At 59.7% G+C, this 21,458-nt stretch overlaps 1 protein-coding gene across 1 annotated transcript in view; it reads left to right on the top strand.

Moving 5' to 3' along the window:
* FAM53B (family with sequence similarity 53 member B) overlaps positions 1 to 21,458 on the top strand; it is a 62,857-nt gene that overhangs the window by 8,886 nt on the left and 32,513 nt on the right. Inside the window, exon 3 of the mRNA XM_054581666.1 lies at positions 12,407 to 13,185. Within this exon, the coding sequence (XP_054437641.1) occupies positions 12,407 to 13,185 (779 nt within the window). The remainder of the gene's footprint in view (positions 1 to 12,406; positions 13,186 to 21,458) is intronic.

The raw sequence follows: 21,458 nt of genomic DNA, 5'->3' as shown, positions 1-21,458 counted from the left end.
GGCTGCCGGGCCGGGTACTGGTGTGTGGTCGGCAAATGGAACCCCAGCTACAAAACGGAGAGTTTCTGTCTGATGATTAAAGGAACCATGTTCATTGTTTTGAATTCAGAGAACGCACCATAGTATAGAGTATAAGATAAAAATCCCCATAGCCCCATTACCCAGCGGTAACTTCTGTTACACGTTGGTGTATTTTTATGTGTTTTGCACTTTTTTCCTAGCGAAGTCCATGATGAACACACGAGTATGTAAAATTATATACAAAAAGTACTTCCTTTGCTCTTCTCAGGAGTAGTTACCATCGTTTTCCCCACAGCACTGAGCTGATCGGGTCCACGCATTTTAATGAGCGTATGGTACTGCATTGTGCGGACGCGCGGAATGTGCTTACTGATTGAACTGCTTCTTGGTCCTTGGGTGGAAGGGTGTTTTGTTTGCTGTTGTGATTAACATGACTAAGTGCCTAAGCTGCGTCTGCCTTCTGGATTATTCCTCGGGATAGTTCCCACGAGGGGGACAGACAGGCGGGAGGGCAAGCGCGGGCAGCTTTGAGGTGCTTGCTTCTCGCTGCTTTCCGGAAAGGTTGCCTTGGTCCTTGTTCTTTCCAAGGGGCTGGAAAAGTGACTTTATTGGCCGGATTGAGGTCTCACGCTCCAGGTGATGATGAGGTCCTGCTTCTCCTCTCGCCACCTGTCTCTCCGTGACTCCTGTTCCTTGGGGGGCACTCTGGTGGGGAGTTCGGTGACATCTTTGTCGAGGTGGCAGCCAAACCTCCACGGCGGGTCGCCGCTGTGGCCTCCCGGCCTCGGCCTCAGCCGTCCCCTCTGTGCACGGTGTTTGCGCTCTCTTTTTCAGACCCTGTGCCCAAAGGTGAGCCGGCAGGGTGGCGGGGTGCTGGCGTGTCGCCGCAAGCATGTCGCCGGGCCACGCTCCTTGCCGGCAGCATCCTCTTGACTCTGCAGCCGCTTCGGGGGCGGGCAGGGCGCTCCATCCACGTATGAGGGAACCAAGGCTGAGGGAGGTGATCCCCCAGGCCCCTCGGTGTGGGGAGTTGGACCCAGGTGGGGGGAGAAGGAAGATTGTTTTCAGTCACAAGCCACAGCTCGGAGGGAGAGCCCAGGCGGCCGCCTGCCACCAGAGGAAATGGAAACAGGGAGATCACCTGGCCTTGGTTTCCCCGTGTGACACACTTCTGAGGCCCGTCCCCACATGGGGCGCGATTGAACACCTCGTTAGTGGTTAACGGCTTTCAGCGAACCCTTAGCGACCCAGCCACATGGCCCAGACGCCTGCCTCATCTGGGTCGGGCTCACAGTTGAGCGACAGTGGAGCTGCCCTGCTTTGTCACAGCAGGCGGCGGAGAGGCTCCGGGCGCGCCCTCCCCCAGCCCAGCCTGGATTCAGCTCCCGGCCGGGCCGGGCTGGCAGGCCGGCGGTGGGCAGGCGGCCTTCATTGCAAGGCCATCCCAGCACCGGGCTCTTAGTCCCTTTGTGCTGAATGTGTCATACAGATGCGGGGCTCCCGTGGGTGGGTAACGGGTGACGTCGGGGCTCATGCAGTCACTCTGAACGTTCTCAGCCTCAGTCTCTTCCTCTGTAAAACGGCTGTGAGGGTAGCACCTGCCTCGTGGGCTTGCGGTGCGGCTGTGCGAGGTCATGCTTGCCGGGGAGCGGCGCAGTGTGAGTGCTCTGTAACGAACTGGTGAAAAAGAGGGCTGAGACCGAACGCGAGCATCCCGCACCCTGGGAGAGGCTCCACGCCCAAACAGAGGGACCGCTTTGGTTTCCTGGGGGAGGAGGGCGTCGGTAAGGCAGCAGCCCTTGTGGAGAAAGACCCTCAAGCCCAGGGACTGAGGCAGAGGCTCTGGGGACAGAGTCACATGGAGAGAGGCCCTCCTTGCTGACTGCCAGGCAGAGGCTGCTTCCTACGGGGGAGACTCTCCGGCCCAGGGCTTCTGGGAGGCCGGTGCCGCTGCTTCTGCTGCTGCTTGTTTGCAGAGTGGCTCTTGGGGTCCTGTCCCTCACGGGCCCTGTCCTCCTCTTGCATTGTAGCCCGGTACCAGGGTGCTATTAGGCAGCAGAGGAGTAGCTGGGCTGCCGGGGGTCTGTGGAGTCCCCTTGTCCTTCTCTTCGGTGTCTTTCTCTTTCCCTCACGGGCTCATCTTTCTGTTGCCTGGCCCGTCCTTAGAGTCAAGGAGCCCTGGCCCACCTGATAGCGCACGTGACAAGCCTTCGTGTTCCTCTCAGTGGCCTGTTCTAGTAGGTATTTCTTGAGCACCTGCCATGTGGGGGGCACATGGCGCAGGGAGAGAGCGACTCAGCCCCCAGAGCTGGGGGCCCGTGGGCCTGTCTCCCGGAGCCTCGGTTTCCACGTCCTGCAGTGGAATCCTGCCGTGTGCCGGCGTTTGCAGGATTCCAAGGGACCGCAGCACATGGGAGGCACCGGCTCCGTCCCTCCCGCCTCCGGCCCCTCCCCGCGCTTGCCGAGGCGGGAATGCCAGCAGTCCCTGGCTCGCCCAGGCCCGTGTGCTGGTGGGCGCCCTGGTGACTGCCCATTTTTACCCGTGATCAAGGTGTGGCCTTGCCCTGCACCATAAACTGGGAGGCAGCAAGATTTCATCTTAGGCATGACCGGTTTTCAATAGCAGGAACGAGAACACCCCGTGGGTCCAGCCAGACTTTTCATGGGGGTCTTGGACTCTTCCAGGGCTGGACAATGCTCAGCCAAAGATAAAATGCCACATTATTATAATCACCAAAGCCCCTGCCTGTCTCCTGGAGATAAAGGACTCATGTTCTGGCCCTGATCAGTGGAATTCCCCCGGGAGAGCTGGGGACAGCTTGGCCCTGTCACTTGGTCATTTCCCCCCTTATCCTCCATGCAGGGTCCTAGCTGGAAGCCAGTACAAGGTCGAGTTTCATAAACGTTCTTAAGAAAAATCCGGACAAGCACATTTGGGTGGGGAGGGCAGCGGCCTATTCCCTTCCTGTTAAAAAGCTGCCCTTTCAAGTAGCACAGCCTCCTCTGCACCCACTTAGATAAAAATGCCTTACTAGTACAGTCACGTGCTCACAACAGTGTTTTGTAAAAGTGCTTCCCTCTTCACTCTTGTGAGCAGGATTACAGGCCCCTCCCCAGCTTTGTGTCTGCCCCTGCCGCCCCAAATTTTGGGAACTTGATACAAAGAAGTGGTTTTATGCTTTTCCACAGGAGAGGGGAGAATAAAGCTGGGTGAGGAGTGGGCGTGGGAGCAGAGCAGAATGGAGCCCAGGGCCGTCCCCGCAGGGCGCCGTCCAGCAGAGACCACGTTTTGCCTCTTGGTTTCCTTGGTTGCCTCCCAGCTGCCCTCAGCACACCTGTGCAGAGCCGGGGTTTCCTCTGCAAACAGCTTCTGTGGGGAAGAGCCATGCGCGTTGCTGGTTCTTGTGTTTTCGACACAGGAAACCTTGGTCAGGTGGCAGCTTCGTGGGGGTAGCAGGCCCGGCAGGTGGCCAAGATTTTCAGTGGGCGCAGGAAGGGGCTTGGCCGTGCCCGAGAGACTCACTCTGCCCTGGGAGAGACCGGGGCTGCACAGGAGCCCTTGGCACCTCCAGCCCCTCCAGCCCCTCCAGCATGTGCAGGGGGAGATGCTTCTGCACGTTGAGCCAGGTCACGCGTGTAATCTTCTTTGGTGAAACAGAGCGAGCGTGGTGAGAACAGGCTCTGTCCCCCGCCGCCGCCCCCTGTTGGTTCACTGCTCCCACTAAATGAGTGCTGAGTCCTGGGGACAGCGGGCATTGTGCACCCTATTTTCTGCCCCTCTCGGGCAAGGAGGAGACCTGGAAATCACATGATGTATGTGAAAGCAAATGCAGTGCCAGTTACTGCAAAAAGGCCACTGGGAAGAGTCCTGTAAATAGGAGTCAATGGACAGAGAACAAAACAATTCATATGCTAAAAAAAAAGAAAAAATGGATGGAAACCCATAATTACTTTAGGAGTTATGGTAATAAATTATTTATTAATGTAAATTATTTCACAGGCAAAGAACATAGAGGAAACTTGAGCAGAAGGATCATACATTATGTATAAAAAGGAATTGTAAAAATATTATAGCAGCCCTGCTTTGTGAGGCTTGGTTCAGGTTTGTCAGCATTTTAATTGTAAGCCCTTGCTTTCCGAGTTTAATTACTTGGCTGTTAGAGTCCACTCTGGACATGCAGGGGGTTCCTGGGGGCGCGGTCCGTGGCAGTTTCTGCAGGGTTAGCCAGTTGGCTGTGCTGAGCTGTGCAGGGGGAAAGATCCCATTCTGAGACCTGGCAGCCCTTGGTCTTCCGATCCTGCCCCTGGTCCTCATTGAGAGTGGGATGGGATCACTACCTTGTGTGGAAAAGCTGGCTCTTGGAGGGTGAGCATTTCTGATTCCTTACACCAGACAAACTGACTGAAGCAAAACAAGCAACAGCAGTGGCAAAGCCGGAGTTCTGTGGGCCCGCGTCCTGGTCTCTGCTGCTTGCCCCGTTTCTCAGAGCGTGCCAGTTGGAATAACGATTATGGGACCAGGGCCTCCGATAAGAAACTGATTATGAACCAAAACAGGCTCCAGTGAGCCCTTGTTTTCATTTTAAAGAGGACAGCCACCACCAAGGGTGCGTCTGCGTGATCTTTAAACATTCTCTCTTCGTTTTTATGGATTGCCATGCGACTTTTCAGATTGAAATAGTTTAAGGCTTAGTTTAGGGTTTGTCCTCGCAGAGTGCTCTCAGTTTTTTCTTGCGCTATGAATTGCTTTCTGACAGTGTTTTTGGACTGAAGTACGGAGTGGAAGTAGGTGCAAAGTGTAGCTGGCATGTGCCGGCTGTTTATGGTGACAATGAAAAGACTGGCCCGATGTGGGGTGGGGAGGGGGCCCCAGTGGTGCCCGAGGACAGGACATGGCAGCTGCCAGTTGGGGGCTACCCACCACGGTGCATTGCCAGGCTGCCTTCCGCATGGAAAGATGGTCCAGCTGGGAGGCAGCCTGGCCCAACCGTGGGGGCATGGCCTTGGGGCTGCTGGCTCCACCTCTGGCCGGCTGTGTGTCCATGGCAGGCGGGACATGGTTCTGGACCTCTGCGTCCCCACCAGGGAGTAAGGTGGGAGGTGTAGTGGTGGCCACGAGATGGGTCCCGCGCTCGGGGTGCACGCGGGCGCGCTCTCCCAGCTCGGCCGGGGTCCCGGTGTTGAGCGCGGTAACCCACAGCTCATGCTCATCCTTCTGCACGTTCCTGAGGAACTGCCAGCGGCGCGCGCGCTCTCGTCTGCAACGGCGCCCAGCTTTGCTCGGCGCACTGGTCTGGAGGTGACTTGCGAGCAGCTGCCCGTTCTGTGCTCTGTGCAGACCCACAACCAGGTGGGAGTCCGGAGGGGGTGGTAGAGCGCACCTTTCTGTCCCTTCGAGGTGGTGTTGCCCTTGCAGATACAGACTTTTTTCTATGTGTTTTTAAATGCCTCTGGTGGTAAGGGGGGTGTGGGGAGGTCAGTCAGAGCTGAACGGGCTGCCGCAGGGCCCCCGTCCCCCCTGCCTTGTGCAGATGGGGACACCGAGGCCGACGCTCCCACCGTTTAGCTCGTTGTTTTTTACCCCTCTACACTGTCTGGAATCTGATGGGGACTCTTTTTGCAAGAGCAAAGATGTCCCTGAAATGGTGGCATCTGCCATGGGCCACCCCCACGCCGCTGGCGGTGGCCGTGCCCTGTGAACCACTGTGAACCTCCCCGCCTCTCGGGCCCCTCCCAGGCCGCACGGCAGCCTGCCGGCCCACCAGCCCTGGTGGAGGAGCGACGTGTTCTCTGCATGGCTGTCCCTGATCCCCAGTGCTGCTGACATGTGATGATTCATCCCTGGTGAGAGGGCACCACCACAGAGTGAGGCCCGTGTGTCTGTTCTGGTGACACAGGAAAAGAGGTGCTGGGGGGAGCCAGGGGCTGTAAAGTTCATTTCGTAATAGGCAGCACCCTCGGGAGGGGGTTCAGGTCAGCACCGTGCGCGTTCCTGTGTGCTTTTCATAAGGTCAGGTCAGGAAGGCTGCCTCCCAAAAGAGAACTGGCGCCGCCACCGAAAGGGGTGGCGAGCCTCCCCCCGAGGTCACACGCAGAGTTCTCGCAGCCCCAAGACCGAGTTAGCAGGGCCGAGCCCACGGGCCGGGGAGACAGACCCATTGTCAGCACGAGCAGACAGGTGTGAAATCCGAGAATGAGTCAGCCGGTCTTGATCTGGCGGAGGTGCTACCCAGGCCCGGAAGGCTGCGAGAGTCTTGGGTCAGCGCTTCAGGTGCTTAACCTTTTCTAGAAACCACATTCTGCAGTGGTTATGTCACCCTATGGCAGCCTCTAAAATGCAGCATCAGGAGACCCAGGGCTGTACATCTCCTGTCTTTTGACCGTCAGAAGGCTTCCCGTCCCCGGAGCGTATGGGCCCCTGGCATTCCCCTTCAAGTCGCAGGGCAGAAATGGGAACGGGAACATCTGCAGGTGAGCGCTGTTTGTGTTTTCTCCGAGTGTCTCTTTTCTTTGAGCTCCAGATCCGTGTGCCCGGCAGCCTCTGCTGCAGACCCTCCTTAGGCAGGGGTCCTCAAGACCAAACCCCTGTGGGTCTGGTCCGGGGGCCTGACTTCCTGTCCCCACGTGGGTGTCCAGAGGCTTCTCCTGGGCCTCCCAGCCCAGTGGACGTCTTCCCAGACACATCAGGCTCAGGCATGGAGCCTCAGCTTTGAAAGGCACCTTGGAGGTCACCTCCCTGTTCTGCTAGGGAGAGAATGGGCGGCCTGTGTGTTTTTGTGTCGTTTGCTTCCGCGCCCCCCCAAACAGGCAGGGCCCGGGAGTGTTTACACCGCGCACATACAGACGCACTGCCATGCCCGGCCTCAGACTTGTGCCCATGGGCGTAGCAGGGAAGTGGAGAAACTGTGGCTCCTCCTGAAGGTAAGGGGGCGGGGGTGGCACAGAACTGGCTGGGGCCTGTGCCCTCAGGCCGTGGGCCATCATGCCGAGCCTGCGTCTGCCAGACGCCGGGTGTCCCGGGTGTCCCAGGGAGAAGGTGGGAGTCCTTGGTTGCTTCCCCTTCACACAGATCGCTGGTCTCACAGGCCCTTTCCAGTGGCTCCCTGTCCACAGCGTGATGTGCAACTTGGGGTCCCCACCCCCTCCTGTGAGAAAGGAACCTCTAGGTACTTGGAGGATAATGTTTTCCTCCATAGTTCTACTTTGTTATTGGCCCAAAGCAAAAGAAACACCACAAACACCAGCTTGCGCGATGTCCTGAATCCAGCCCCTCTGGAGGCTCCTCGGCGGGTGTCACCGGCTACTGTCCTGGCAGAGGTGTCTGAAGGCTGGGCCCCCATGTGGCTTGTGGTCTCAAGCAGCGCTTCTCAACGACTTTGCAGGAAAACGACTTGGACAGCTTATTAAAAATGCTGGTTCCTACCCTCAGAGGTTCTGTTTGCCAGGTCAGGGGCTATACAACACTGAGGAAGCCGGGTGTGGAGCGTCAGGGCCCCCGAGCCGGCCAGAGCCCGCAGGGATCGGCGCCGAGGGCAGCAGAGCCTGCCCCGCTCCCTGAGCGTTCCTGGTGGCTGCCATCGCAGCGCCCCTGCCCCGCTTCCCTCGCAGGTGGGCTGTACAAGATGGTCGCTGAGTTCTCAAGCAAGTTCTGCGAGGGGATTGTTATCTGTCACGCTCATTTTACAGATGAGAAAACCAAGGCCCCATGAGGTTAAGTAAGTTGCAGAGCTGAGGTTAGAACCCAGGCCCACACCCTTCCCGGCTCCCCAAGTGACGCCTGCTGTGTCGGCTGCCCGCGTCCGTGGCCATTGTCGCTTTTGAAAGAGTTATGGTTGTTTGCGCAGAAGTGACACTGAATGGAGGGGCGGGGGGGTGCCCGGTGGCCTCTCCTCGGGGGCCCTACCGAGTTCCTTTGTATGGCGTAGCGGCAGGGCCCGCAGCCCAGGGCAGTTTGCCATTAAAAATTACCTTCTATTCCTGTTTCTTTTGTCCGCTGACCTGACCCAACAAATCTCTCTCTGTTCCCTGAGCTAAGGGGGAAAACACAAGGGCTAAACATAGCCTCGATTGTTTTAACTTTTCTTATATATACCACTCAAAGCGATAAAGATAGAAACAATTAAAACATTATCTGCCCTGCAGACAGAACCAGCGGCCACCTGGCAGGGGTTGACACACAGGAGCTATGCTCTCCGAGTGTTCAGAGCGTCTCAGACGTGACCCCTCCGGCCAGGCTCCTGGCTGCTTGACACGCACCTGTCCGTGGCCCCGGTGGGGTGGGGAGGTCAAGGCCCAGCCCAGGTTGTACCTGCCTGGCCCAGGAAGGGTTCCCTGTGCCAGGGACAAAAGACAAGTGAGACCAGGTGAACACCCACAGTCTGCTCTGCAGCTTCTATCTGCATTTGTCACTCCCTGCAGCCTGCACGCCTCCCAGCCAAGGTCTGCTGTGTACCAGGCTCTGTGCCGGGCCCTGGGAGCCACGCTGGGCCTGTGTTTGAGCTCCCATGGCCCAGTGAGAGGCACAGAGACAGACAAGTAAGGTTCAGGTAACACAGGAGCCGTATGATTGGAAGTCTGGGCAAAGAGCTGTGGGTGCCCAGGGGCCGCTAAGGGGAAGGCGTGTCTGCAGAGGAAGTGGCTTTTGAGCCAGCTCTTAAATGAAGGGTAAGAGACGGTTGGTGGAAGGATGAAGGCAGGAAAACATTCCAGAACTTCGCACCTTTGCACAGGCATGAAGCCGAGAAAGAGCCGGTGTGTGTGTTGGGGGGAGGGGGGCGGTAGGGGGTGGTAGGTAGGCGCTGCAGGTTCATTGCTGTCACATTGTACTCACGTGGAACCAGCGGGTTGAGGTGAGAACTGACTCTTTGCATCTTCCTGGCAACAAAGCCATTTTGTATGTTAAGGCCAGAGAGACACGTTCTCTCAGTGGGACAGTTCCTCCAGGCAGGCAGGGGCACCTCACAATTAGCCCTCCAACCCTGGTCCCCCCTGGGGGCTTGTAGTTAACAGCGCCCACCCCCCTACCCATAGATGCTACCTGTGTTCGTTCCTGCTGTCGATTGAGCAGGCTTCAGTTTTATAAAGAATTTCTGGTGTGGAAGAGGTATTCTTCAGGGGATTGTGGGCACAAAACCAGGGCTGTTTCTGGTGTTTTCAAGGTGATTTTGGTACCACCTGATTCGTGCCTGACTTGGGGTGGATGTCACAGCATGTGCTGTGCCCGGAGCGTGGGGTTTGCTGGGGGCGGGGGGTGGTGAGGAGCTGGGGACCAGGGTGCAGGCTGAAGTGTCTGCACTCTCTCTGCGAGGCTGCGGGCAGCTGCTGAAGCCGGCCCACAGGAGCTCTGAGCCTCAAAGGGCTCCGAGGCTGTGAGGACGTGGGCTGGGGTCGGAGGCCAGAGGGGTCCAGAAGCACCAGAGCCACGAGATGGCCATGCGAGGGAGACAGAACAGTCATGCTTATCTGGCTCCCAGTCCTCCCTTTCTTCTCATGATTTCCCTAGAGATGGGGAAATTCCAGGACAATGCAACAGGAAGGGGTGTCCTCTGAGGATGGGCTCCATCTCTTGTCATTCCATGGGTGTCCCAAGGCCCGGGAGAGGCACATTCAGTCATAGGCCCCTGGCTCCTTAAGCAGGGGCCACCGAGGTGCCATCTCGGGGCCCTCACTACTTGGGGACGGGTCCCACTGGTTCCTTCCTCAGCTGGCCACATTCCTGGCCCATCTGGCGCCTCGGTGCCTTGTCCCCAAAGAGATGTTGGTGGCCAGTGTTATTCTCTGGGAACTTCCCTGAAAGACAAAGCAGCAAACCCAGGGGAGGGTGGGATCACCAGCCCTGGCCCTGACCCTGGCCCGGCCCCGCAGACTTGGCGGCCAGGTCCCCCATGTAGTAGGAAATACATTGGTCCTTAGAGACAGCGCAGAAACGGCAGGAAAACAAAAAGGAGAAAACGCAACCCAGCCAGCTGTCTGCCTCGGGAGCGCGTACCTTTCGGTTTACTTTTATCTTCGCATGTGACAGGCATCTTTGACTCAAGAGGAATCACGCTGTGTGCGCCCTCCGAGGTCCGCGCGGTTGCGCTCAGCGTTACATCATTAACGGTCCCGCACGCCGTCAGGGTGCTCCGGAACTGGGTGTTTTCCACGCCCCGCGCTGTTCCCGGATGACGTGTGTGAGCCGCCCTGACGGGGGCGTCCGGGGGCGCTCGCTGTTCGCTCTGTCTCCTGTCGTTCTGAAGAGCGTCATCACACTGAAGCCTGCGCCTTTTTTCTGAGCACAACTGTTGTAAATCAGGGAACAGACGGCCGTGGCTCAGTCAGCGTTCGTTAGTATTTCTTTTAATTTCACTTTATTACCAGTTTACTGAACTTTCAACAGCTGACAAATGGCACGTTAAACCGTGTTAAGAGAGTGATGAATAGAGGGGTAGCGGCAGACACATCTTGAACAGCATACATGCTCCTTGCAGAAAGGTAATTCTTGGTAGTCATTTATCCGGTTCAGTTAAAGGAACAGGGACCGACCGCTGCCGCACACCAGGGCCCGGGAAGTTCAGGCCGAGGTGGACTGGACGTTTGCGGGCCGCCCTGCTCTGTTCCCGCCTGGCCTGGCTGCGCTTAAGGAACTCTCTCTCCAGCATCTCTAGCTCCTGAGGCCCGGCTGTGGGAACAGCCTCTGGACGGTCCCTGCCGTGTCCCTGCCAGGGTCCCAGGCCCTCGGGCTCTGTGGCTCAGGACAGGGCAGAGTGTCCTAGAAGGAGGAGTAGCCCCCGCGCCCTGAGTTGGCCTCCCCTTTGGCTCATGGAGCTTCTTTTAGGCCTCACTGGTCATTCTCTTTGAACCCGTCAGGTAGCTGCTGCCTGTGACACTCAGTGTGGGGTGGTGCGTTGGGCGTCTCTCAGTGCCCTGTGGGAAGCGGCCGGTGTCGGGGAGTCAGGTGCGGTGTCCTTGCTGCCCAGAGCCACCCCGGAGGTCGCGTCACAGTTGCCTTTGCATGAAGCGCTCTTGCAGGACCGGAACCCCCGCCCCCGAGGACGGGGCCGCGGGCAGGTTCCCCTCCGTGCCGCAGTGTGGTGAAGAGCGCACAGGCCAGCCTAGGTGTGTGGTACGTCCTGTCGTTTGTTAGCTGCGTGCCCCCCTCCCAGCCTCGGTCCCCCACGTGGGCAGTGACGGCGGCCCCCTGCTGGGCGCCGTGTGGGTCCGTTCCACCCCGCCCCCTGCCCCCCGCCGGTGGACGCTCAGGACCTGGCGGCCGTGCCCTGAGACTCGGAGTGCGGGAAGCCCCTGCCGGCGGTCGTTTCAGGTTTGACTCCTGCCCCTCCCCTGGCTGCCCGACTCAAGCCGTAGCCTCTCTGTGTTCGCATTGGCGCACTGTAAACGTAGGGAGGTGAGGACAGACAGGAACATGCCACCGTGTCGATCCCCGGCTTCATCTTCTATTGGAAACTTGTGTGCAGTGCTGCGGCCAGCCTGCCTCTGCGCTCCTGCGCCTCCCAGCACAGTGCCGGGTTCCACCGCAGGAAGGCAAGTGCTTCCTGACGGTGTCACTAAAATACAGGTCCCAGTGCTGAGTTGGCGCTTCACACCAGGGTTAGCTTGTTCGTTCATGTGTTCAGGGATAGACCTGTAAAGTCGGCCGGGACCCGCACATCTCTGCAGCCAAGACTTGATCCAGCAGATTTTAACCGCTTTAAACATCCTTGATTTCAGCAAGACATCAAGTGAACACGAGGAAAGCGTTCGGTGATTGGCGGCTCTTGCTGTTTTTGTTGTGGAGCCTTTCGGTGGTGGGGAACATAAGTCGTTAAAATACCCAGTATCTAACGCCAGCAAGCATTTTGAAGGTGGAATTCAGATAAACTAACCTGGCCGCACACCCCTAGCCCCTTCGACCTTGACCCCGGTCCGAAGCACCGATCGACTCACCGCTGGTCATGGTCTCCTGCCGGGGCCATGGAGTCCCAGCCCAAGGGCCACAGAGCGCAAAGATGGATGTGGCAGGCCTGCTGCCTGGCTCTGCTGCTGCCGGGGCGGGGGCAGGGGCAGGGCAGGTTGGTTTGCCATCTATAACATGAGAAAGCATTTTGGGTGAGAAGGACTGCTTTGGGCTTTTCTGGGAGGCAGTATGTTGGAAAGGACAGCATGCCAGGAGTCCGGGGGATACTTGGATTTCAGGCTTCTCGTTCTGCTTCTCACTCAACACCTGGGACTTACATCCCTTCTCTTGAGCCTCAGTTTCTCCTCTGTGAAGTGAGGCTGGACCACATGGTTCTCAAGGGCCTTTCTGGCTCTAAAATCCTGTGTAAAGCAGGCCCTTGGTGAGGAGGTAGAGGGCTGGCATGAAGGGCTCCTCAAATCCTGTTTCTCTTTGTCGTTTATGAACCAGAAAATGACAGATGGCGAGACCTGGACAGGAAATGCCCTCTCCAGCTTGACCAGCCGAGCGCCAGCATCTGGGAGTGCCTGCCTGAGAAGTGTCCGGACGGCACCCTGTGGCACCGGGAGGCAGCGACCGCCTGCGCGGTGACCAACCTGATCAAAGACCTCAGCCTCAGTGACCACAACGGGAACCCCTCAGCACCCCCCAGCAAGCGCCAGTGCCGGTCGCTGTCGTTCTCTGACGAAATGTCCAGCTGCCGGACATCATGGAGGCCCCTGGGGTCCAAAGTCTGGACTCCCGTGGAGAAGAGACGCTGCTACAGCGGCGGCAGCGTGCCCCGCTACTCCAGCGGCCTCGGCGCCATGCAGAGGAGCTCCAGCTTCAGCCTCCCTTCCCGGGCCGACGTGCTCGCCTCGCCTTGCGACCCGGTGGGGCTTCACCGCCGATTTGGCGGCCAGCCCGGCCAGGGGGCACCCAGCTCAGCCACCTGCGGACAGGCTGGCGACATCTGGAGCCCGGACCTGAACCCCGTGGGCGGGGCGCGGCTGGACATGCAGCGGTCGCTCTCCTGCTCGCACGAGCGGTTCTCCTTTGCGGAGCACTGCGCGCCCTCTGCCAGCAGCACCCCCGCCTCCACGCCGGAGCTGGCCCGACGCCCCAGCGGGCTGTCGCGCAGCCGCTCCCAGCCTTGCGTCCTCAATGACAAGAAGGTCGGCGTCAAACGGCGGCGCCCCGAGGAGGTGCAGGAGCAGAGGCCCTCCCTAGACCTGGCCAAGATGGCACAGGTAAGAGCCCCGGCTGCACGGGAGGCACTGCAGGGGCAGCTGAGCACTTAGTGGGGCCTCGCGGGGCCTGGCCTGGCCTGGGCAAGGGTGGTGCCAGTTTCACCAGCGGCGCACAGTGGGGTCATTGCCTTGTATTTTCAAACCCTATTCAAAGAGAAATCGTCGTCATCGTCGTCTTTTTTTAATGTGTCTGTTTTTCTCCATTGGAAATCAAAAATGTCCTGTCCCCGTGAGCACAGTGCTGGTGATCAGACAGTGGCAAGGGGCAGGGCGCCTGCGGCTAGATCGGTGTCGCCCCCTTCCCTCGGGCACTGTGTTGGATGGAGCCTCTCGCTGGGGCGCCCCTGCAGCCGCTGGAAGGAATGGGCGCCCAGGCTGCGTTCACTGCCCCTCGGAGTGGGCTGGTCCTGCGACTGGGGCTGTGGGGAGCAGTATTAGAGAAGGAGAGATGGCGGGGAGGCCCTTTTTCTTTTGCTTCAACTGTTGAACACATGAGAGCAGCGAGACACCGCGATCGCCGTCCCCCGGGTCGCCGCCGGCTGCCACCGTCTTGCCACCGTCTTGCCGTTCGCTGGGGTGAGGCCTCCAGCCGCGCGTCGCGTCCATCGCTTGCACTTCATCCTCGGTGTCTGGGAGCCCTGCCTCCTGCTGACACTGACCTCGACTGAGCGAGATGAGCTTGGAGTCAATGCCCCGTCGTTAGGAGAGTCTCGGAGCCTCAGCACCATCTGCATTTGGTTCTTACCAGGGAGGTCAAGGGGGACGGTGAGGCCCAGGCTGCGAGGTGCGTCCCTGTGGCCCGTCCCGCTGAGGGCCGGCAGATGCGGTGGGGGGATGCATCGCTCCGAGCCCTGCGTCGAGGAGGCCCTCGGGGGCCTTGCGCTCTTCTTTGACCATCGTCTTTTTCTGGCCTTGCTGCGTGAGCATCAGTCACGGCCCGGACGGAGACCCGCGTGGCCACCAGGGCTCCGCCTTGTGTGTGCAGCCCAAGGCCACACCTGGACAGGCCGGCTCACCGTGCCCACTCCTTTTCAGGCCTACATGACCGCTTCCTTCTGTGGCTGGGGCTGCTTGGTTGGCTGGGCCTCCTTTCGTTCCCAATGAAAAAAAACTTTCAGTTGACGGAGTCTCCTTCTCTCCCCTTTAGTTCCCCACCCAGCCTCACAGTCCCCCAACCAGAGAAGAGTTGCGGGGTCTTGAGTCTAGAGCACACTCCTGGCCCAGCGTCTGGCCACGCCTGCCTCCCCCGCCTGTGGGCTCGCGCGGCGGGGCCCTTAAGAAGGGCTGGCAACCCTCCGCTCTTGGCCCCTCGTTTTCCCGTTTCCATGTCTCCCGTCACCGCTCCAGGTGTGTCCCTGTCTTTCTCCCGAGGACCTTAGAGCTAGACAGCGATGGAGCGCATTCATTTACATTGGACACGGGGGTGGAATTTTCCTCCTTGGGAGAAATTTAAATAGGTAAAAAAGGCTGGAGAGGTGACAGATTTGGGTGACTTCTGAAGGAAACACAGAGCCATGAGTTCTGGGTGTGATAAATGGCTTCAGTTAACTTTTTAATGCTGAGCTTATTTTATTAGCTAATAAGCTAGATAGGCAATAAAAACAACTTACACGTGTGATTATATTTTACTGGCCACAAGTTGGAATAACACCGCTGGCACCACTGGTGATAGTTCCCGTCCTCGCTGGGGTAGAAGCAGTTTAAAAACATGCTTCTCGGCAGGGCTGTGCCCAGATGTATAGATTGCTTCACTAGGCCCAGGCAGGTCTCCAGGAGCCCGAGGAGGCTGCCGGGTTCTGCCTGTCTGTTCCTGGCCAGGGCCTGGGTAGGGCAGAGTCCAGGGAAAGAGAAGGGGCCTCAGGGAAGTGCATGTGCCAAAGGGCCGTGGCCAGCACCCTGGGGATGGACCGGAGCCCCCCACCGAGCCTGTGGACCCAGCCAGCCCTCCCTCCAGGAGCCTCTGCCTGCTGAAGTCCCCCGCGGGGTGATTGGTGGTTTCAGGAGGCGGCCCTTGCTTTTCCAGTCTTGGACGTCTTGGGAGGCTGGCCCAGGGCAGTGGCCGTGCATTTGAAAAGCGGCCCAGACCCAGCCTGGAACACGAGGGGCCCTGTCTGTACCTGGTACCCTGTGAGCTGGGGTGTGCACAGCACCGTGTGTACAGGGGCCTCCTCACGGCCCACTGACAGCTGGTGTGGGACTTCCAGCCCCCAGACCTCAGTCTGACAGGCTGTGGCTTCACTTGGCCTCACGACCACCGGGAGGTGAGCGCAGTTGCACATGGCAAGGTGGGCTGTGCTGAGGGTAGGTGCTGCTCCATGCTTCCCACTGTCCCTTCTTCAGGCTGGGCCGTGGGCTCTTTCACGGGCCTTTTGATGTTGTTTACACATTTGCTTATTTGGGAGGAGGGGGTTCCAACTGAGCACTCTTCTAAAGGACCCCCTTTTGCATAGAGCCTGGGACCAGGTGCTTGAGAGGCCCGGATTGAAGGTGCCAAGGGCCTTTTTGGTTAGACCTTTGGGATTTCTGACAAACCCCTGCTCCCTGGAGGGGCCGATGGGCTGGGGCCTTCAGGGCCCAGAGCAGACCCCCTGGGACAGATGTGTGAGCACCAGGGGCGAAGGGCCTGGAGTGGGGATGGTAGCCAGGGCCCCTGCAATTGTCAGCAGAAAAGGGAACACAAGAGAGAGGCAGACCAGCAGGGGAGGACAGGTAGCGCTGAGGTCCCAGGCCCTGCCCTTGTGCACACCCACGGGAGTGAGCAAGGATCCTTGGGGGAGGGGGGCACTGCCCCAAGCGAGCGGCAGAGGGTCTCAGGGGTGGATGTGACCCCGCAGGCAGAGCCGGCATGAGAAGGTGATGTTCCCGGGAGGCACACTCTATGCATTGTGAGGACCCCCTTTTCCTTTTTTTGCCCATCTTTTTAATTCCGGTTTTACCCTCCCTTCTCTGTCCTTGCCGCTGACTTCTCGTTTGAGCCTCGTCTTGCCTGGACCTTGTCTGTTGGCGAGGGCGGCCCGCCGTCGCTCAGCTCAGCCTGCCGTGGCTCCGTGCTCGGAGCCGAGGCCTGTGACGTGGTGGCAGGACGCAGTCGCACAGCTGGACGAGGACAGCTGTGTGAGCGGGCTCATCTTACACTTGTCACCCCCTGCACGAGGGTGGAAGCGACCTGGGAGCCCACCAGACACCCCTCCGGATGTCTTGTCCCTTCCCAGCGTCATTTCCGGAACACAGCTGTCGGCCGGCTGGCAGCGATGGCTCTTGACTTTTGCGGCACTGCGGCTGGGACACTGGGGGGCGGGGGGGCGGTTAGACACAGCTTTCAGGCTGTCTTTCCTCCTGTCTCCTTAAAACCTCAGTGCTCAGCTGGCGGGCAGGGCTGTGGGTCTTGAGGGAGGAGGGTGACTGTAGTGAGGAGAACCCCCGGGGAGAAACGACGCAGGGACCCAGTCCAGGAAGGCCGCCCCCGCCCCTGGAATGTGACGGCCGCGGCTGGGTTCACACAGTGAGCCGCTGGAAGGCGCCCCAGGGGCCAGGCCCGGCCGCCCTGCCAGGTCCGATTCCGCGACCTCCCTGTGCAGTGTTTCTCTCTGCTCTGTCGAGGCCCCTTCTGCTGGGCGTTTTCTGTGAAGCTGTAGCCTCCCTTTTGCAAGATGACAATGTGTGTCATTGAGGGCAGGGCCCAGCTTGAGCCTGTGTGTTGTTCATCGGCAGGACCTTTGTCAACAGGATGGGTTGGTGGTTGTTTTGCAACCTGGCCAGACCACCAGGCGTCAGTTGATCATTGGCTGCGACCTGAGCTGCGCGGGGCCCTTTAGGCACGGACGGCGTGCGTGTGAGCGAAGATTGCAGAAAAGGCAACAATTACAGATGACCCGCTGAATGGCGTGCCCCTGGCTGTCATGGTCCTCGCTGTATTTTTAACTCCAGGCCGGTCAGCTTGAAAGAGCAACAAATTGTGTTTCTCACCAGTGCTTCGAACAGAAGCGAGATACTTGTGAGGAGGGGCCGGGATGCTGAAACAGAGGTGTGATTGATGGCGGCTGCCCACACACTGAGTCCCCCAGGCTGGCGGAGCGGCCTCGGAACAGGCAGCAACTGTTGTGGGAGCAGATGTTGGCAGGCCCATGAACGCCGGCCGGGGCAGGGTGGGGCAGGGGACGGGTGTGGGGTCGGAGCTATGCCCCGAGCGGTGGTCCTGCAGACGAGCCCAGGGCGGCAGGCTGGTCTTGGGGGCTCCAGTGGGTGAGGGGTAAGACGTCATCAGAGGAGTTAGCACAGATGGCTCTCTCGTGGCTCTCTGCTGGCAGGCTCGTCTCTGGGTGGGGCTCCCTCAGGTCCCTTTCTGCTTGCTACCCTGTGTGCCAGCGGGCGCCGCCCTGTGGGGTGGCCCTCCACACTGCTGGCCACATGACCTCCTTGCCCGGCAGCCCTGGCAGCTGCAGGCCAGCTGCGCTGTTCCGTGGCTGAGTCCCTGGGCTCGGGCCGTGTGGCTACTCTGCCAGTGGCCTGCCACCGTGCTGGTCCCAGGTCCCCGCTGCCTTACCCACTTAGCACTCCTCCCAGGGGAGCTGAGCTGACAACAGGCCGTTCAGAGGCGGATCCCCCTTTGCAACAGGAATGCCAGTGGGTGTGGTGATCTGGCGGAGGCCGCACGGAAAGCTCTGAATCCCATTTGGAGTGAAATACACGCTAACTAAAGTAAAGGCGAAAAGCACTGTGGGCATATGAGGGTAGTTTCTGATGAGGAGATGGTCCTGATCAGCTTGAAAAAGGCAGAGAGGCTGTAAGACCTGGACTGTCGGAGCCGCGCGCTGGGGCCGCAGCCCCGGGCTTCCCTCACGGCGCGCTTCCTGCCGTGCTCTTGACAGACGTTGCTTGTCCATCACGGCAGTCTTTCCGGTGGAAGTCCCAGGAAGTCTCCGAACCCTCTCCTGATTTGCTGTCACACTCGGGGCTGAGGCGTCCGGAGGCCAGGGAGCGTCACTGAACTTGCCCAGAAGCCACATGGTAGTTAGGAGGCTGGAAAGGCCGGCACTTGCCTCCCAGTTCGGGGTTCCTCCACCTGTGAGGACTGCCTGCCCAGTGGCCTTTCCAGGTGGCCGCCACTTGCAGGACACAGAGGGTACGGAGGGGAACCGTGTGAGCTCTGGGGGCTGACAAGGGCTCATTCCACACTCTGCCGCTTTTGAGCTGTGGGCCCTCTGGCAGGTCTCCCTCTGTCAGCTTCCACTTCCTTGTCTGTGACATGGGAACGGGGAGGAGCCACAGAGTGTGGCTGGTTCAGTGGGTGACACTGATTAACAACAAGGCCGCCCCTGGGCCTGTGTCCTGTAGCTCCATCAGGACGCCCAGCTGGGCCTGCCACCCTGGTGGCGGTGGCGGTGGCGTTAGTGCCAATGGATTCTGCCAGCTATGGAGCCAGTGGTGGGGGCGCGGGCAGGCAGACACTCATCTCTGCTCTCTCCATTCTCCTTGCTCGCAGACATCATGTGTCAGTAAAAACATCGCACCCCTCGCGGGGTGCCCGTGGTCCTAGGAAACCCCTCCTCAGACACCTGGGTCACCCTCACTGTCCCCAGGCACAGCTGCCAGGTTGCATAAGCTCTTTGCTTAAGGTCACTCGGATTGGGGCCGAGTGTTGACACAATGGCTTTGATCTCCCGGGGAAAAGAAAAATAGGAGTTCAGCTGGGGACATGCCAGGGAGGCCGCTTTTAATGCCACTCGGTGATTTTCCACGTTCGAGAGCCTCTCTGAGCCGAAGGGTATTTGAGGAGGGGGGGCCGGGATGCCTTGGGGATGCCCGGGCTTTCTGGAGGAGGGGCCTCGGCTTTGGGAGCCCCTCCCGCTGCCCGGATGTGCTTGGAGCATCCTCGGCCTGCCAGCTGTGCTCCGGCGCCAGCACGGGGCCCCGGGCAACGGGCCTGTGGGCAGGCGGGCAGGCGGGCAGGCGGGCAGCACACCCAGGGACCCCCGCAGTCCTGCTCCACGGGAGCCGCGGCGGGATGGGTCCGACGCCCAGGGCCCCCAGAGGAAGGTCGCAGAGAAGCAGCAGGGTGTGGGCTGAGACGCGTGACAGTGGCCCTGGCTCAGTCCGCATCCAGGCAGCGGGCAGCGTGTGTGACCTCTCTGCCCCTCAGCGTGCCCACCCACAGGGAGGGCGGCCACGCCTTTTCTCACAGCGTGGCTGGCGGCTTGAAAGGTGCTCACTGACGTGGAACACGCAAGCTCAGAACCATGTGGGCCTGGGATTAGCGCTCAGTGAGAGACAGCTGCCATCGACGCTGTTGGGAGTGACCTCTCAGGTGCAGAGAGAGAAATTTGTCCAAAGGAAGGAAGTGCCGTCTATTGAACGCGAGCGCGCCTCGCGGTGGGGACTCCGCAGCTGTGCAGTCTCGGCCCCAGCCCACCTGCCCGGCAGCCTGGAGCTGGTGCGGCCTGTCTGAGGGCTGGAGTAGAGTTGCCGAGTTGCACCACTGGGGTTTGGACCAGGGCCCTGTGACTTCGAGGTCAGGGTTCTGCCGTGCGGCCTGGATGCACTCGACACCAGGCATCCCGTCCCGGACTCGGGCTGTGGAAGGTGCGGGCGGCTTGGGGCCTGTCTTACACCCGCGTCCTTGCCGGGGCATTGGGGTGACGCCTCCTGGGGAGGAGTGCCAGGGCCTGGTGAGCGGTGGGCCTCGGGGAGCCCTGGGCAGGGCCTGCGAACAGGGAGGTGCCACCGAGGCGGGCGGATGTGCGATCAAGGCCCAGAGCCGACACACCCGCCGCCTGCTGCACCTCTGCCCGGGACAAGCCTCTGGCTTTCGTGGGGACCGGCCTTTTGCAACACAGCTCTCTGTTGCCTCCCGCCCGCACCCACATTGCATCTCCCCTGTCGTTGACACAAGCCCTCGTTGGTGGCATTTTTGCGGAACCACGTCCTGAATTCCTGCCCTTTCTTGCAGCTTCAGGCCGCAGTGGAGAACTAAGGGAAGCAGACGCCTCATGGAGGGCAGAGCCCCCGCTGCTGTCCCCAGGCTGGCAGGAGCTTGGTTTGACTGGATTCAGAGTGGGTGTTAATTGCCTATTTATGGCCAAAAGATTAACAATGCCTCCTTTGAAAGTCAGAATAGTAGAACTCTTGGATAATTCCTTTTGGGGAGGGGGAGGGGTGTTTTTTTTCCCTATCTTAGAAAACAAAAGAAACAGTTGGTTCCAAAACATAACGCAACCACCAGAAGCTTCATTTGTGAGCAGCACCAGCGAGCTCAGTAGCATCAGTCATGAGTCACTCAAGGCCACTAGGACCCTAGCCCCGTCCCCGAAACAGTACAGGGTGGAGGGGGGTTCTCTGCGTGGAGAGTGTATGTAAAGTCCCCTGGGTCAACCAGGGACCTGTCAGGGGATAGAAAGCACCCATGTGCCCACAGAGACATTGTCAACCGTTGTCACCCGGGATTCTGAGAACTGAGCCAGGATGGGAAATGCCAGGTATCATACAGGAAGCAACTGCAGGAAACTGTCCCCGCCCCAGGCCAGCGCAATAAACGGGAGGCTCCCTTCTGAAATCTGGGATGCTTGGAGACCCCAGACCCCCAGGGCTGGGACCTAGACCCCTCGTGGGAGGCACTGGCGCATGGGGGTGAGGAGGGGTAGGGCCCTCCTCCTCCTCCTCCTGGACGTTGCCTGTTGGAAAAGCTGTGAGCTGGTGGCAGCTGCCGTGAGTGGAGCGTACCACCCCTGCCAGGTCAAGAAGCGTGGCTGGGTGGCAGGGACAGCCGCGGGGCACAGGACGAGGCAGGGCCCCACTCTGTCCTCCAGCCTCAGGGTCTCCTCTGGCACTCCCCCTGGCAGGGCTTGGGAGAGCAGGTGGCAGAGCCCCGCCCCCCCAGAGCTGAGTCCAGGAGCAGGACGCGGGGCGCTGGGGACCGGCCTTGGGGACAGGCCCCTCCTGGAGCTCCTTCAGCGGAGGGGCCGGCAGAGGGCTGCACAGAGATGGGGCCGTGTGCATCCTGGAGCAGAAGGTGGGCGGTCCTCACTCTCTGCTCCTCGCCAGTTAGTCTTCACGCAGCAGGTGCTTCCCGACGCGGTGCTGGCTGTGGGCCGGGCACGCGGCTGGGCCCTGGACTAGTTCTGCAAAGCACTGGGTGGCCTCTTTCCTAGAAGCTACTTTGTAGATCAGGGAATAGATAATAAGCAAACAAACAACAGGCAAGGCTATTTCAGAGGGTGACATGCACTGTGAAGGAAAGAAACCAGGCCAGTGTGAGGTGGAACACCAGGCGGAGGAGA

Source organism: Pteronotus mesoamericanus, unplaced genomic scaffold, assembly GCF_021234165.1.
Source record: "Pteronotus mesoamericanus isolate MK-2021 breed Mesoamerican mustached bat unplaced genomic scaffold, CSHL_Meso_final contig_657, whole genome shotgun sequence".
NCBI classification, from domain to species: domain Eukaryota; kingdom Metazoa; phylum Chordata; class Mammalia; order Chiroptera; family Mormoopidae; genus Pteronotus; species Pteronotus mesoamericanus.
This window is presented reverse-complemented; position numbering and strand designations above follow the sequence as displayed.